Genomic DNA, 16712 nt, shown 5'->3' on the forward strand with positions numbered 1-16712 from the left:
CGAGGAGTGCATGGGGTGAAGCAGGGTGCCGCTGTCTTGTATGAGCAGATCCGCACTGTTGCCGAGAATAGGTGGTTCAATGGGAGAGTCGCACTAGATAGGCATACCATCATTGTCTGGATCAAGCTGGAGTTATCAGAAGGAGGTCGGCAATGTCCGCAATACATTTCTGTATCGTTTGAGATGAGTGGAATTGGGGGGGTAAGCATAGAGAAGCCCTCTCATCCATGAAGCAAGAAATGCGTCCTGTGCGAGTTATTCCCTGCTGGTGTAGACTGAGCAGAACGTCTCTACTTTTCTGCTGCATTCTGTGGTGAAGAGGTCCATGCATGGAAGGTCCCATGTTTCAAAGAGGCTGTCCACCACATCCTGGCAAAGCTTCCATTTGTGTGGATGGAAGATCCTGCGTAGCCTGTCGGCTTTGGTTTTCTCCACCCTGGGCAGATAGTTCGCCTGAAGAATGATGGAGCGCTCTTCTGTCCATTCCAGGATGTGCAGGGAAGCGGTGTACAACATCCAAGAACCAAACCCTCCTTCCTTGTTTACATAGAACATCGCGACCTGATTGTCCATGTGGACCATGACAGCTCTCCCCCACAGGAACCTCTCAAATATGCGTATGGCATTCCCAATTGCTCGGAGCTCTAGGAGGTTTATCTGTTGGACTCTTTCCTAGCTAGACCAGAGCCCTTGTGTCCGCATCTGGTCCAAGTGGGCTCCCCATCCTTTTCTTGAAGAATCTGTGGTGAGGATTAGCTGATGGGTCTGGGGGGCGAAGTGGCTCCCTGCCTGAAAGAGCTGTGGGGTGCAATCACCAGCCCAAGTCCACTTTCATGTTCCGGGTCAGACTCACTCGCTGGGACAGCAGATGTGAGAACTGTGTCCATTGTGTCTTCAGTCCCCAGTGTAGGCGCCTAATGTGTAAGCAGATACGCGGCACCACATAAATGGCTGCTGCCATGTGGCAGCAGCCAGCAGGGTCAAGATCTGGCAGGCTGAGGCATGAGTACAGTCTTTCAGTTGTATGGCCAGGGTGCGTGGCATGCGGGCCCTGTCTGCTGGAAGGAATGCTCTGCCCAGCACTGCACTTATACAGGCCCCAATGAACTGTAGGTTTTGCATTGGCTATAGACTAGACTTCTCATAGTTAATAACTAACCCCAACCCCTCCAGACAATGGATTGTAGCTTCCAAGCTGCCCTAAAGAGTTGCAGGTTGCGGTGCCACTATCAACCAGTCGTCGAGGTAAGGAAACAACTAGATTCTTTGCTTCCTGAGGAGGGCCACTGCTACCGCTAAACACTTGCTGAAGACTTTCAGGGCAGACGAGAGACCAAAGGGGAACACCTTGTATTGGAAGTGGCGTTTGCTGACCTGGAAACAGGTACCACCAGGAAGAATGGTGATTAGGGATGCAAGTACACATCTTTGAGATCCAGTGAACATATCCAATTGTTGGACTGTAGAAAGGGAAGGATGGTCTTGAGAGATGTCATATTGAACTTCTCCCTTTTCAGGAATTTGTTGAGAACTCTTAAGTCCAGGATTGGGCAGAGCCCTCCTGATTTCTTGGGTATGAAGAAATATTGGGAACAGAATCACTGGTTCAGCAGATTGCTGGGAATGTGCTGGATAGAACATTGTTGGAGCAATTTGGTGAATTCCTCTCGCAGCCAGCGCTGGTTCTCTGAGGTGGGCTGAGACGGCCATACCCGATGGGGGAAGATTTGGTATTTTCCTGAAGTTCAAAGGAAACCCCTCTCAGATAATGTTCAGCAACTAATCGGAGGTGATCGCTTCCCAAGAATGGTAGAAAAGAGACATTCTCCTCTACTTTTAGCGGCAAGAGTGGCCCAGATATCTCTAAAAACTCTGCTGAGGTTTCGTGTTATTCGGGGGCGGATGTTGTCGTCTCCGGTTCTGCTGCCTGCTGCAAACTTGTTGTGGTAACTGTGGACGGGTTTCTGGATAAGGAGGCAGACAGTTGGATGAATATGGCCTATACAGCCACTGCTGGTAATAGGATGGGTAATACTTCTTGCCAAAGGACTGCTGGTCGGTGGGAGACACCAGGGACAAAACCGTTATGTTCTGCTCTTTTAACTGGGCTTCAGTTTCGTGTAGCTTGTCGCCAGGGAAAGTCAGCCAATTTTTCATGAGCGTCCTCCCAAATGGTACTGGCCCGAAGCCATGCCATCCTCCGAGCAGCTATGGCTCCTGCTATAGTACGTGCAGACATCTCGAAGGCTTCATATATTGTCTGCAACAGATTTCTTAGGCACTCCTCTGGGTCATGAAATTGTTGTGGTGGGGCCTCATCTGGCGAAGCAATGGCAAGGTGGGGATTTAGTGACTGCAGGCAATTGTTCAGGTACTGCATAACGTAGAATTGGTGCTGCTGGATCTTTGCTTTCAGCATACCTGCATGGGACGCTCTTCTACCGAAGTTGTCCAGGTACTTACAGTTGCGCCCTGGAGGTGTATTCAAATGGAGGCATAATTTTTTGGCTATATTTATAGCCAACTTCACCACCACCAAGGCTTGGACCATGCTGTAGAACAGAGATTGATGCATTCGGAATTTGAGTTGTCTTCCATGAGGTCGCTTGACCGGAAAAGAGGGGGACACCCAAGCTTTTGCCACGACAGAGTCTAGCACCGCATGGGATGGCAAAGCGGTCAGCTCAGCTGGTGCTTCAAAGATCTTCAGGATTCCCAGCACAAATTTCGAATAGGAGAGGTCCTCTGGTGCGGAGGCTGGTTCAAGCTGCTCCTCTAGCGGGTCAGATGGGTACCCCGTCGAGGAACTCTGCAACATAGGTAGCGAGAGCTATGGGATACGTCAGATTGCACAGAATGATGAAGCGCTGGGCTGAGGCAAAAGTGGTGTGCCTGGTGGGGAGTTCTCGCATGGGATAGGGCGACTCTTGCTACCTCTCCCTGATCCTTGGAGGAGAGGAACTGAGTTAAGATCCTGGAAATTTGTGACACCGCCTGTGAAGCCAGGTCGCTGTGGCCAGGACGAGACTATGAGCAATCTGCCGAGGAGTTTCTCAGTGGCAGTGCTGCCAGCAGATTGTCAGAGTCAGAACCTCTGGGTTGGACTTGGGACTGTTCCATTGCAGAAGAACACTTATGCCGCTTTCAGAGGGGTTCCTGTAATTGCCAAGAAGACCTCTTCCTTCTGGATACTGAAAACAAATCCAAGTAGATGTGCTCAGAGGACCCGGAAAAGCCCATGGACGCATATTCAGATGCCGCCTCCACAGAGAATCTGAGTTCCACCAGCTTGTCAGGGGTGAAGACCACCTGCAGGTCCAGAGCTGGAAGAGGTTTCTGGGAGGACTTCCCAGTTGAGGAACTGAAGGAAGCCAGTTCCCGGTGAATTTGGACGCCTACTGTGTTGAGGTGTTCGACACGACATGCTCCTGTGTCAGCGAAGGGCTCTCCCACGTCGATCCCGATGATGCCCAGCAATGATGAGTCGATGCACCGAGCGGCGAATCCTCCTTCCTCTTCGACAGCGCTTTGTGGTCTGCGCCGTGTCGGTGTGGCGCTCTGGCCAGCTGCGTCAAAGATTCAACGCCGGACATCGCCAATTCCCTCAGCAGTTGAGCCGGCAAATCTCCCCACACTCCATGCGCCTGGGTGGTTTGGGTGCACTGAGGGATGGAGGGGGGTTGGCCCACCTGTCCCTGGCACTTGTCCAGTGGCCCCATGGAGGATTTTTTTAGAGCGGTCCAAGCACAGCCCCAGAGACGAGTGGGCCAATAGGCGCAGCAAGCTGGGGGCATAAGACCCTGAGTTGCTTTCTCGCAGCCGAGCAATCTTGGTGGCACGTTGGCGCTGGGCCAGGAGGGACATGCGCCTGCAGTCTCTGCAGGAAGCCTGGTTGTAGTCCAGGCAGAGGCATAAGTAACAATAATTATGCCTGTTGGTGACAGACAATCTTACTGCACTGGCAAAACCAAGTCAGGCAGTCTTGGAGGCATTTTGATGAAAATAATTAGTGCTCTCTGAGGAGAGAAAAGAGCTTCGCGTGCAACCTGCAACGTGGAAAGAACAGACTGAGGAGAAAATGGAGCCGCACAGGAAAGGACGCATAGCCGCACACAGAGCAAAGCTCTGTCATCTTTAAGAGGCTCCACAAGCAGCCCCGGAGGGACATCACAGACAGCATGGCTAACTCAGCCTGCTTATCTGTGGGAAAATATTTTATTGAAAAATACATACGAATATTAATGGCACTACACTGGCTACCTATCCAATCATGAATACACTATAAAGTATTAACAATAATATTCAAAGCATAAACTCTGACTATAATGGATTACTGGGAGTGACACTCCCAACACCACAACCCCACTCAAATGCGGAGATCTCAAAATAAAGGCCTCTTAAAAATCCCTACAATAAGAGACACTCATTTGACTCAAACAAGAGAAACTTATCTGGAGCTGGCCCAAAAATCTAGAACTTCATGCCTGAAGAACTAAGAACACCACTGGATAGAAAGAAATTCAAGCGTGACCTGAAAACTTTGCTCTTTAAAAATGCCTCAACAAAGCCTTAACATTATTTATTTATTTATTTATTTTTAATTTTTTATATACCGGAATTCCTGTATGCAATACAAATCAATCCGGTTTACATTCAGATTACCTAATTGATAAGATGCTATAAATGATTCCAGAGGGTTATTTTTCATATGTTAATAATGCTTTATGTTATATGTGAGTTTATTTTGTATGTTAATTTTATCTATGAATGTTTATATGTAAACCTTATGATCTTGTGAACTTCACGTGGAATGATGGTATATAAAGCATTTAAATAAATATGAACCACACAATCAAAAATACATTATAAACATACAGCAAATCTCTAAAATTATCTACCTCAAATAAATGTCATATTTAACAGTTTGTGTGGAGAGCTATTAAATATGGTCTTTACTAATGGGGAGAATTGTTAGACATAAATTTGCTTTATGTTTATAATGCATTTGAGATTTGTATTTTCATATACAAAATATTTTATTCAAAAATATATATATTTTCATAGTATTTTGTAAATTTGGGCAAGAAGCATTTAACATGTCATGTTAGCTTCTCACTAAACACTTCTATTTCTGTTCAGAAATAGTACAGAGATACATTTTAACCTTTGTTTTAGAAAAATGAACTTAAGGACTTTTTAAATACCAAAAAGAATGAAAATGTACTGGTTTCATGTTTTGTTTTGTTTTTTTTAGTAATCAGACAGTTTGAGGTAACAAACTTTCATGCATACCTCATTTGAAAAAAAACAAAAACAAAACAAAAAAAAACCACACTTAAAAGCACCAAACTATGGACTCCAAATTATGAATTCAAGAGCTAGTAACTACATTTTATAAATCAAGTAGTTTATAACCTGAGGATAATACTGAAGTTGTTTCAAATTACAAGGAAATCATGGCACTGAGATACAATCCATGCATGCATAGGTGGTCTAAGCTGACCATTACCAATGTAAGCCTAGATACAATGGCAAGATTTATATCATAATGCATATAGCTCAGCTTTTATAAGATGCTGTAGTACGATTTCTGAATGTAATGTAGTAGTATTTCATGGCATTATAGTCACAGAATCTCCACAACCATCAAAAGATAAGTCAAGATCATCTTGCATGGTGCAGTGGTGACGACATCATGGTTAGCAAAAGCAACGAGCCCAAAAGAACATGAGCCAGTCTTCTGTTCATAATAATGTCCTATTAAAATATTTATTGCTTATTGTAAAAACATAGTAATAATACAATAGCCCAAATAAATGTTGTTGTCAAAATATAGACCAAATAAAAAGATGAAATGGAAGAAAACTAAAAGAAAATAAGTATTAAATTCCATTAAGAAACTTACATGATGGGATGATGAACTGTGGTTCTGTGTTTCCAGCATATCCCAGTTTTGTATATCTGGAAAATAAAGTCGCAATTAGATATAAACCTACAGACCAAGAAAATGCACGAGTTTAAAAAAAACTGAAGTCACCACTTCAGAAGAACCACACAGATGTTATTTCAGGGTTACAAAAGTCTTAACTTCCTTTATACGTCTCAGAGCAAATTGCGCTAACAGAATTTCTTTAAAATTTTGATTTCCTGCTTATTTGGTAAATCATGCTGAGCACAAAACATCATAATAAAACTACAAACAAAGCTTTAAAAACTTCATAAAACTACACCAACACATGACTGTGGTTCCACCAGGCCTCTCAAATATATTAAGACCAAATGCTGCAGTTTTTATATCTAAAAATTGGAGGACATCCTAGGGATTTTTTTTTTTAATCAAAAAGTACTGAACTACAAAGAGCAGAATTACCCTTTGAAAACTGTGTTTGCAATTTCCAGGAGTGCCAAAAAAAGCTATTTTGTTTACTCAAACAAAAATGCTTATATTACTATAGCATGCTTCCTTCATATGTACCTAGGCAAACCAAAACTACTTCTCTACAAGGTTTGCCAAAGATTTAAAGTTAGTGAGGATCTTTCATCCCACTTACACCATTTGCAAATTATGATAAAGTTTGGAACCATGGTGGGCACTTTTTTTTCTTAAAGAGAGAAATAGTCAATGGGTCATAGATAACCATAACTCAAGCAACAACTCACCTACTCACCCCCACCCATCCCCAATGAGTACAGTATCTGAACAAGAGTACCTTACCACCACTTAAATTTTCCAAAATTATACAAACAGAATATCATGAAGGGTCATGCCTTCTTTTCACAAACATTTTCTTACTCTTAAATCCCATTTGAACTGAATCCAAGTTGTGGAGTGGTAGCATTTTTTCAGTACCAGTAATACTCCACTTGAAAGAAGATTCAGGTATAACATCTTTGCAGTGGAAGAAAAATGTTAAGTTTATAAAAACCTTCACACGGGGAGTAGTTTCAGAAAAACAAACTTCAGCTGGATATCTGCCTTACTGTACAGATGCAGTTTTCAGAGGAAAAAAGGTGACTGGGGGGGGTGGTTCCATAGTTTCTGGTTGTTTGGGACTTGTTCCCTTTTCCTTGTGTGAAAACAGGATCTTTTATTGCTTAGATACTAACACAAGTTATTTTCTAAAGCTAGGCTAAAATGACATAGCAACTTTCTCATACAAAATACTGGTACCCATAACTCCCAGAGACATGTATTTTGAAGATGCTCGATTTAGAGAGGAGTCTGGGTGACACTTTTTCATACACTGATGTATACAGACCATTTTATCAGCTTTCAGACAACAGTAAAGCATCCAAACATAGTTAATACACTTTTCACAAGAAACGCTGAGGACACAAACTGTAGCCAGAAGGTGGCTACTAAGATGGTCAGTGATGATCATTCTAAAGCATATGGAGATACTTAAAGATCTAAAAATATATTTCCTGGAGGAAAGGCGAGATAGAGACACATGATATTTAAATATATCTATATCTTTCCCGTCGATAGCAGGGCTGAATCAGCCATGCTGTCATGGTATCTGTCAATCAGGCCCGGGAGGCGGAGCTTGTCAAAGCAGAGAACAGAGCTTTGCTCTCTGCAGCTGCACGTGTGTTCCCGCACAGGAAAGTAACGGAATCTCCTCAGTCTGTTTTTTCCGCGAGTGGGATCGCACGCGGAGCTGTTCTCCTCAACGTTAACATAGTAAACATGTCAAAATCGGCAAGGTAATGTCAGTCATGGATGGCCATGACCGATGTTACCGATGCCTAGGACCAGATCATAATCGGGAAGATTGTGAATTTTGCTCAAGGATGTCACCCAGAGCACTGAAGCAAAGGGCCTACAGGCTTCAGGAACTTTTTGCCTCAACGGAACCATCGGAGGCTCATTTGTCGCCTGGCCTGCCGATTTCATCGGCTCCCTCGAATAAGAGAGCATCTTCTTGGGATCCTCAATCCTCCACTATTGGAGGTAAGAAGATGTCAAAACGACAAAGGCCAATGGATTGTCAAACATCCACAGAGCCAAAAGCGCCGCAGCAGGACACGTTGACGCCAAAAACCTCGGCGCTTACACCTTCTGCGCTTAAGGCGCCTTATGCACATAAAAAAGTATCGGCGCATAATACTTCGGCGCCTGGAGAGGGATCGGCGCACATTTCTATGTACATGGCGCCGATGACACTTGTGCTTACAACGCCGAAGAACCCTGCGCGCACGGTGCAGAAGAATGCTACAAGTAATATTTCCAGAAATTAGACAAAAATTCCATCCAATACCAATAGCTGTTTCTAGATCCCCAAAGCAGAGCTACTCTCCAGGCTCACTGCTGATCTCGCCTTCTATGTGACTGTATGACATCACTGGCTATTTTCACAGTCAACTTTTAATCTCTCAACTTTTTTTTTTCTATATTATAGATTTGCCAAAAAAACATTTTGGCAAGGCTTTACTGGGTGCCTATGAATCCATTTTGGGGGCCCAAAGAATTCAGCATCCAGGTAGAATCTGACCTTTCCTCAAGAGACCCTTCCTTATGGTGCAGCTTTCAGGAGTGAATCCTGGACCTCTCTGGGGGAGGATACACTCCTAGAGAATAAGTGCCTGCAGAAACCTCCATCACGCTGGTGGTGCACAAGTAGATTTACTAAAGGCCTTCTCTTCACCTTTTCAGTTTGCTGACACAGCTTAGAACCAAAGCGACCACAGAGCCTCCAGCTTGAATGCCCTGAAGTACCTTGCCCATAGCAACATTCTTGCATAATGCAAACAGCTAAGCATGTCATGGTCCAGGGTCAACAGTTGAACATGACCTGAAGAAAATCTGTGATTGGTATCTTCTATCAACATCTGCACTTTTCTTATCAAAAGAAATGTCATGCTACGTCAGACCAAGGTTCATTGAACCCAGGTTTTGGTCCCAAACAGTAGCAAGTCCAGATCACAAATACATGGCAGATCTCCAAGTTGATCTATTTTTTGTATCACACTTCTAAGTTTAAACGATGGCTTTCCCAAGTCTACCTAAGCTTATAACTGTTTATGGACTTTTCATTCAAGAACTTGTCAAATCCTCTTTTGAACCCCCACTATGTTAGTTGCCTTGACCACATCTTCTGGCAATAGATACCATAGCTCAATTATGCATAGAGTGAAAAAATACTTCCTATAATGTTTTAAATCTGCAAATTACTACTAGTTTCATGGAGCGTCCACTAGTCCTAGTGTTTGAAAGGGTAAATAACCATTCCCTATTTGTCCATTCCACCCCACTCGTGATTTAAATTTCAATCATATTCCCTTCTCAGTCATTTCTTTTCCAAGCTAGAGAGTCCTAATCTGTTTAGCCTGTCTACATAAGGGAGTTTTTGCATCCCCTTTGGAGTTGTGTCACCCTTCTCTGTACCTTTTCCATGTCCACTATGTTTTTTTTGAGATGGGGAAACAAGAACTGCACACTTAAGGTGTGGTTCCACCATGTATCTGTTCAAAAGACATTATGATATTCAGTTTTCTCCTCTAGTCTTTTCCATGTAATTCCTAACATTCTATTTGAATTTTTGACTGCTGCCACACACTGAGATGAAGATTTCCAGGTATTGTCCACAAGGACTCACTTTGCAAAAGGAACAAAAATTAATGCATAACACTATTTTGCAAACAATCACAGAAAATCATAAGCTATATAAACATTAAATATGGGCAAAACTCTGAACTAGCCAAATTTTAGATGACTGATTTTTTCACCCCCAGACACTGAAATTTCAGAAAGTGTGTGTCATATAAAGATGTTTTTGTTCAGTTACTGCTTTTACTACAAGAAGCAGGACAGGTCCCCCCAAGCCTACTACTTGACTTTAGCCCCGTTTCCCTACCAAGTAATGACTAAAGAAAAATACTAGTAATATTTTCTGAAACTACACACAATATAGGGAAGTGGGGCAGTTTTTTTTTCTTTTGCTCAGTCTCCTAGAAGTAGACCATGACATACAATAAAATACAAGTACACTTGAGTTGCCCCACTTCAGATGATTACAAGAATCAAAAAAAAATTCTTTGGAAAAAAAAAAAAAAAAAAGGGTAGTTATATTCTTGAAAACTGTTTTACCTTGTTTCAAAAATTATAACCAGAAGCCTAGTGCATTATGTTTTCACATTTTTATAATGTGAAAGGAAGACAAAGGGAAAGACCACAGGTATTTCCTGCTGGATCTGACCTCTTAAATCAGTACACCATGGTGGACAGATGTGGAGGAAAAGCAAGTTGCCACCGATTATTATTTCTCAACACAACATGCAGATGTAATCACTGAAGCATCTCCTCCTTGCACTTGTACTCCTGAGTGTTTAAAAGATAGCATGCCAACATCGTCACAGTCCCAGATATGGCTTCTGGGCATAAGACTGCATTTTTCTACGGCAAAGTACGAGGGAATATAGGAAGCTGGGTATATAGGGTAATGTCTTCCCTTTTTCTTTCCAGTCCACTCCATTGTTCCTTTCTACTCTGGCTCTGTTCTTTTGTATATTTTAATTTCTCTGCTTTACTTGCCCTAGCTCCACATCAGCACAGAAAAATCCTATCTAGCTTCTCTTTGCACATGTGATTTTAGTCTAAGAAAAACAGATAGCCCGGAACTTTCCAGAAGCAACAGCTGGTAGCTACTGAGCAATGCTAGACAGGCTAGAGCCATTTTCATGAGATGAAAAAACAAATACTAATAGTTATTTCTAAACCACTACTAGACATGAACGCTCATGTTTGCCTGGCAGGTAACAAAATATGTGTAAGCGTGAGAGCTATTAATTTATTTTTATGAAACAAAGGGTAGGTTTAGCATGCTTGTGATGAAAATTAACTCTTTACACAAGTTTAATATTTTTATTTAAATTTAAAAATGTGATATTCATCCTGTATATCCATCACATATCAAATGGGGCATCCAGCTCCACAATTACTGCAAAATTCTATTAACCTGCCAAGGCTAGACTATGAGTCCCCATTACTAAGTTTTCTTCAAGGACATCAGTTCCTATTGTTTGTACTGTGTTCAAAACCATCAGGATGGTGTTTGAATAAATTTCTAGCAGCAATCAGTACAGGATTACCACAATTTGTTTAGATCACATGGGAAAAGGGCAAATACAAAGCAAAAAAAAAAAAAAAGAAGAGCACCCTTCTTTAAACATCACTGGCTGAAGACTTATGCATTCCTGTGCACCTCTTGGTTCTGCTCTTTCCCCAGGGGTTACATTTATTTGTACCCGACAGAATTTTGCCAATTTCCCTGGGAATTGCCTATAAAAATCTATGCCAACCACGTTCAATTAGCATTGTCCCTGGGTTACAATGCAGGGTGAAGGCTACTGACCCTAAAGGATTTTATTGGCTAGGATAATACTTGGATGTCAGCTAATAAAATCTCCCTTACGGGGGGAAGACAATGCCTACTGGCCCATTAAATCTTAACTTCCAATAAGAGTACACCATACCTTCTCTGACAGGCACACAAGAGTTTAGGTTTTTCTTTTTATTCCAAACTTTCACTGAAAAACCATGTGAATTTGTGCCATTTTACTTTTTATAACTGTCACAGATAGGGAGATTGAAATACTGCCTGCAAGCTGGCAACCTGACGTTAGTGATACAGTGATGGGTATCAAGGCTAGATTTTAATTCCGTCTGTCTTGAGCTACCCTATTTCCTAATTAGGGTGCTCAAACTTTTACAAAACAGTTGTCTGCATTACTTCAGGGTGCTGCTACAGTGATATCATCACTTCCATATTAAAAAGTCTGCATTGACTTTCCACTGCTCAATGGATTAAAATTTAAACCCCTTACGTTAAAGATGTAAAGAGGACACAACATTTTTCAGATATATCAGAGAAACACTAAAGGTGGTACTGTAAGATTGAAAGGAGACAAGGTTCATTGTATGGAGAAACATAAGGGAAAAGCTGAAATATTAAACAAATACTTCAATTTGGAGTTCAAAGAAGACCATAGAGAAGGACCATTGGTGGTAGACAAGTAATAGGGGAATGGAGTCGCTACAACCCCTTTTACAGAAGAGTGTGTTTGGGTGGAACTAACAAAACTGAAAGTGGACTAGGCCATTGGGCCTGATGAGATATATCCCAAGATACTAAGAGTTCAGAGAGGTTCTGGCAGGTCTACTAAAAGACTTGTTCAATAAATCCTTAGAAACGGGAGTGGTGGTTCCGTTTCACAAAAGTGGGAGCAAAAAGGAGAATGGAAACTACATGCTACAGTGGGAAAATTGACTATCCTTTCCTTCAGCATTTTCATTAATCTACAATGCAATGGGCTGCAGGATCCAAGGCAACATTGATTTACCAGAGGAAGATCATGTCATATGAATGAGATTGATTTTTTTTGATTGGGCAACTATAGAATTGGATCAAGGAAGAGCACTTGATGCAATTTATCTGGAATTCAGCAAAGCTTTCAATACTGTCCCATACAGAAGGCTCATGAACAAAATGAGAAGCCTGGGATTAAGTCCCAAGGTGGTAGAATGGATTACAAACTGGTTGACTGACAGATGACAGAGTAGTGGTATAGTAAATGGAACCTATTTTTAGGCAAGCAGAATGATCAGTGGAATGCCTCAAGGACTGGTTCTGCGGCCAATTTTGTTCAATCTTTTCAAGCAACATAGCAGAGGGGTTAAAAGGAAAGGTTTGTCTTTTTGCAGATGACACTAAGGAGTGGAGAGAATGAGAAGTGATCCAAGAAAGCTTAAGTGGTGGTCAAAGGTTTGGCAGCCGGGATTCAGTGCCAAAGTCTTCAGTCATGCATTTGGGATGCAGAAATCCAAAGGAGCTATACTTGATTGGGGGGGGGGGGGGGGGGGGCGAGTCATTGATGTACACAGACCGGGAAAGCGACCTTGGAGTGATTTGAAAGCAGCAATGTAGCAAGGTGATAGCTAAAGGCCAGAAGAATGCTGGGCTTCATCGAAAGAAGCATAACCAGCAAGAAAAAGGAAGAAATATTGCCCCTATACAGTTCATTGGTGAAGCCTCATTTTTGGTACTAAGTGCAGTTCTGGAGACTTATCTTTAAAAGGACAAAGAAGATCGAAGCAATCCAAAGAAAGGCAACCAAAATGGCACTGGGTCTGCACCTAAAGCCATATGAGATGAAATAAAGGCCCTAAATATGTATCCTCTGGAGGGGAGAAGGGACAGGAGGCATATGATATAGTCATTTAAATACTTGAAGGGTATTAATGATGCATTGAAATCTAGCCTTTTCCAATGGAAAGCTGTAGAACTGGGGGTCATAATATGAAGCTCCAAGAGGATAGACTCAGGAATGTCAGGAAATATTTCTTCATAGAAAGGGTGGTGGACGCATGGAAAGCACTACCTAAAGAGGTAGTTAAAACAAGAACTGTAAGGGAATTCAGAAGAGCTTGGGATAAACGAGGATCCCTAGTAACTAAAGGATGGAAATTAAGATAAGGGGTAACCTGCACAGAGCGGTACTTACTACCCTTAACAGATGGCATGGAGGTAACCTGAATGCAACAGCAGTTACTATCCTTCACAGAATAAAAATAAATTTATTTATTTAACACTTTTCTATACCAACCTTCATGATAAAAACCATATCAGATCGGTTTACATCAAACAGGGTAAAAACTGGAGTGACAACTAGAATAAATAAGCAAATGATGTGGAAGAGGCAAAGTTACATTCAAACAAGGGGTAAGAACTTGGAGGCTTAATCAGCTGGAAAGAGGTTAAAGCCGGCGGGTAGTCATATAAATATAATATACAGTAGAGAAAAAACAGGTTAAATCATCGTGTGCTTTGAAGTACCAGAGTCCATCGTTCAGGCAGAGAATGAGGACAGACTAGTGTGTATCTGGGGGGATCTGAGAAGGCTTGGCGGAAAAGCCACGTCTTGAGTTTTTTTCTAAAAGTTAAGAGACAGGGTTCTAGTCTTAGGTCTGATGGGATGTTATTCCAGATAGATGGACCTGCTGTCGAAAAAGCTCAGTCTTTGGTCGAAATGAGGCGTGTGGCTTTGGTTGGAGGAAATTGCAGAGTGCCTTTGTGAATTTCTCTAGTTGGTCTGTTGGAGGAATGGAGTTTGAAGGGGATTTCAAGGTCGAGTTGAAGTTGGTTTGTGGATGGATTTGTATATTAAGGTGATTGATTTGTGCAGGATTCTGAAGTTAACTGGTAACCAATGTAGGTTTCGGAGGATGGGTGATATGTGTTCTCCACGGTTAGTGTTGGTCAGCAATCTCGCTGCAGCATTCTGAATCATCTGCAGTGGCTTGGTGGGAGATTTGGGGAGGCCTAGGAGGAGGGCGCTGCAGTAGTCGATTTTGGTAAACAGCAGGGATTGGAGAACTGTCCTGAAGTCGTAGAAAAATAGGAGTGGTTTGAGTCATTTTAGGACCTGGAGTCTGTAGAAGCAGTCTTTGGTTGTGGTGTTGACCATTTTCTTAAGGTTTAGTCGATTGTTGAGAATTACCCCGAGGTCCCTTACATGCGTATGGGTGAGATGGGTGTTGTGGGGGGGGGGGGGGGGGGGGGGGGGGGGGGGGGTGGGGGGGGGGGGGGGGTGTTTGGTTTGAAGAGATGAGGAGGAGCTCTGTCTTCGAGGCATTGAGTACAAGGTTTAAACTATTGAGAAGGCTGGTGATCGATAGTAGGCAGCTATTCCAGTGGGTGAGAGCTTTTGAGATAGATTCTGTTATAGGGATCAGAATCTGTACGTCGTCCGTGTAAAGGTAGTGAATGAGGTTAAGGTCAGTTAGCAATTGGCAGAGGGGGAGGAGGTAGATGTTGAAGAGGGTCGGAGATAAGGAGGATCCTTGTGGTACACCAAGTGGGGACTTTGTCAAGGGTGATTCTTTATTATTGATTTTGACTTTTAAGGTTCTATTGCAAAGGAATGATTTGAACCAGCTGTGGGCTGATCCGGAGATACCAATGTCTGTTAGGCGATCCAGGAGGATGGAGTGGTTGACGGTGTCAAACGCCGCCGAAATGTCTAGCGGGACTAGTATAAAGGAGTGGCCTTTGTCTAATCCCATGATGAACTCACTTGTTAAAACTAACATGTACATTTTATTTATTTATTTATTTATTTTGTATACGACATTCGATCTAAATATCACATCGGTTTCCAGATAACAGGTTGAATAGGGCGAGAACTGCCCTATTTTAATTGTAACAAGATAATTAATTAATATAATCCTCGTATTATCTACTCCTACCCTTGTTAACCCTTTCCCTGTTAAAAAAATGTTAATATTGTAAAGCTTGTTGCTAAGTTATGTTACATTGTGAACCGAGGTGATGTTTTGCAAACGTGCCTCGGTATATAAAAACCCTTAAATAAATAAATAAAAGAAATATGGTCTGTGAGTGAGATGAGGAGGGTTTCTGTGTTGCATGATTTTCGGAAGCCATATTGCGAAGGGTACAAAATGTTGTGGTCTTCTAGATACTCTGAAAGCTGGGTGTTTACCAATTTCTCCGTTAGTTTGGCTAAGAAGGGGAGATTAGAGATAGGGCGGAAGTTGACTAATTCGTTGGGGTCTAAATTATGTTTCTTAAGGAGGGGTTTGAGGGAAGCGGTTTTTAGACTGTCTGGGTATTTCCCTTGAGATAAAAGGCAGTTTATAATGCTTGTCAGAGGTCCGGAAATAGTGTTTGGGATGAGAAGTAAGAGTTTCGACGGGATATTGTCTGCTGGGTGGCTAGAGGTTTCTGTTTTTTTAGGAGGGATTCAATCTCCTTGGGGGAGATTGAATCCCTCCTAAAAAAAATTCGAAGCTGTTGAGGTTGGCTCCCGTGAGGGAGTGAGGATTCATGCCTGAAGAGAGAGGTGTAGTAATAGAAGGGAGGAGGGCAAGCATATTCGAGATCTGTTGGAAAAAAGAGGCGAGATCATTAGCCTTGGATAGTGCTTGTTCGTCTGGTATAGACGGGGGGTTGATTTAGTGATTTGAGCAACGTAAGAAGAGAGCCTGGGCATCATATTAAAGAATAAAGCTTTCTGGGCAGACTGTATAGACCATAAGGGTCTTTTTCTGCATCATTTACTATGTTAACTTAGGATTATTAATCGATGAGGCTTTGACTATGGATTTTTTTATGAGTTTGATGGTTCAAAAAGCTTGGTTTCGACTCAGACAATTAAGACGACTCCAAACTTGCTCAGTATTAGAATATTGTAATGTGGTACTGGTGGGTCTTCCTTAAGAGTCTACAGCTTTTACAGGTGGTACAGAATATTGCAACACATTTGATTTTTGGTCTCCCATGTAGGGTGAGTGCAACACCTTTATTAAAGATGTCGTCATTGGTTACCCATCAAAAAGCGAGTTAATTTTAAACACATGATTTTGATGTATGATACTAAATGGAGGGGTGCAGTTTACTTACAAGATAAGATTAAGGATTACATTCCTACCCGCAATCTTCGTTCAAAATCAGCAGCATTGGTGTTAGTTCCGTCAAGACAAGATGATTGTAAAGTCTCAAACAGGAAAAGAATGCTCTCAGAGGTCCAGAGTTGTGAAATTTATCTCCATTGGAGGTGAGTGTGGAGGCAGAATTTCCTCAGCTTTAGAAAAAAGGTAAAGACTTGGCTTTTTCCATCTTAGCCCAGGACAGACAAATTGAGTACAGTACAGATAAGCAGTATACTTCAACCCCAACTATTTCACTTGAGTG

At 42.2% G+C, this 16712-nt stretch overlaps 1 protein-coding gene across 1 annotated transcript in view; it reads right to left on the reverse strand.

The window, feature by feature from the left end:
* ACTR3 (actin related protein 3) overlaps window positions 1–16712 on the reverse strand; it is a 140274-nt gene that overhangs the window by 94327 nt on the left and 29235 nt on the right. The window contains exon 2 of the mRNA XM_029605349.1: window positions 5906–5961. Coding sequence (XP_029461209.1) covers window positions 5906–5961 — 56 coding nt within the window. The remainder of the gene's footprint in view (window positions 1–5905; window positions 5962–16712) is intronic.

The sequence above is a fragment of the Rhinatrema bivittatum genome, chromosome 6 (genome assembly GCF_901001135.1).
Source record: "Rhinatrema bivittatum chromosome 6, aRhiBiv1.1, whole genome shotgun sequence".
NCBI lineage: Eukaryota > Metazoa > Chordata > Amphibia > Gymnophiona > Rhinatrematidae > Rhinatrema > Rhinatrema bivittatum.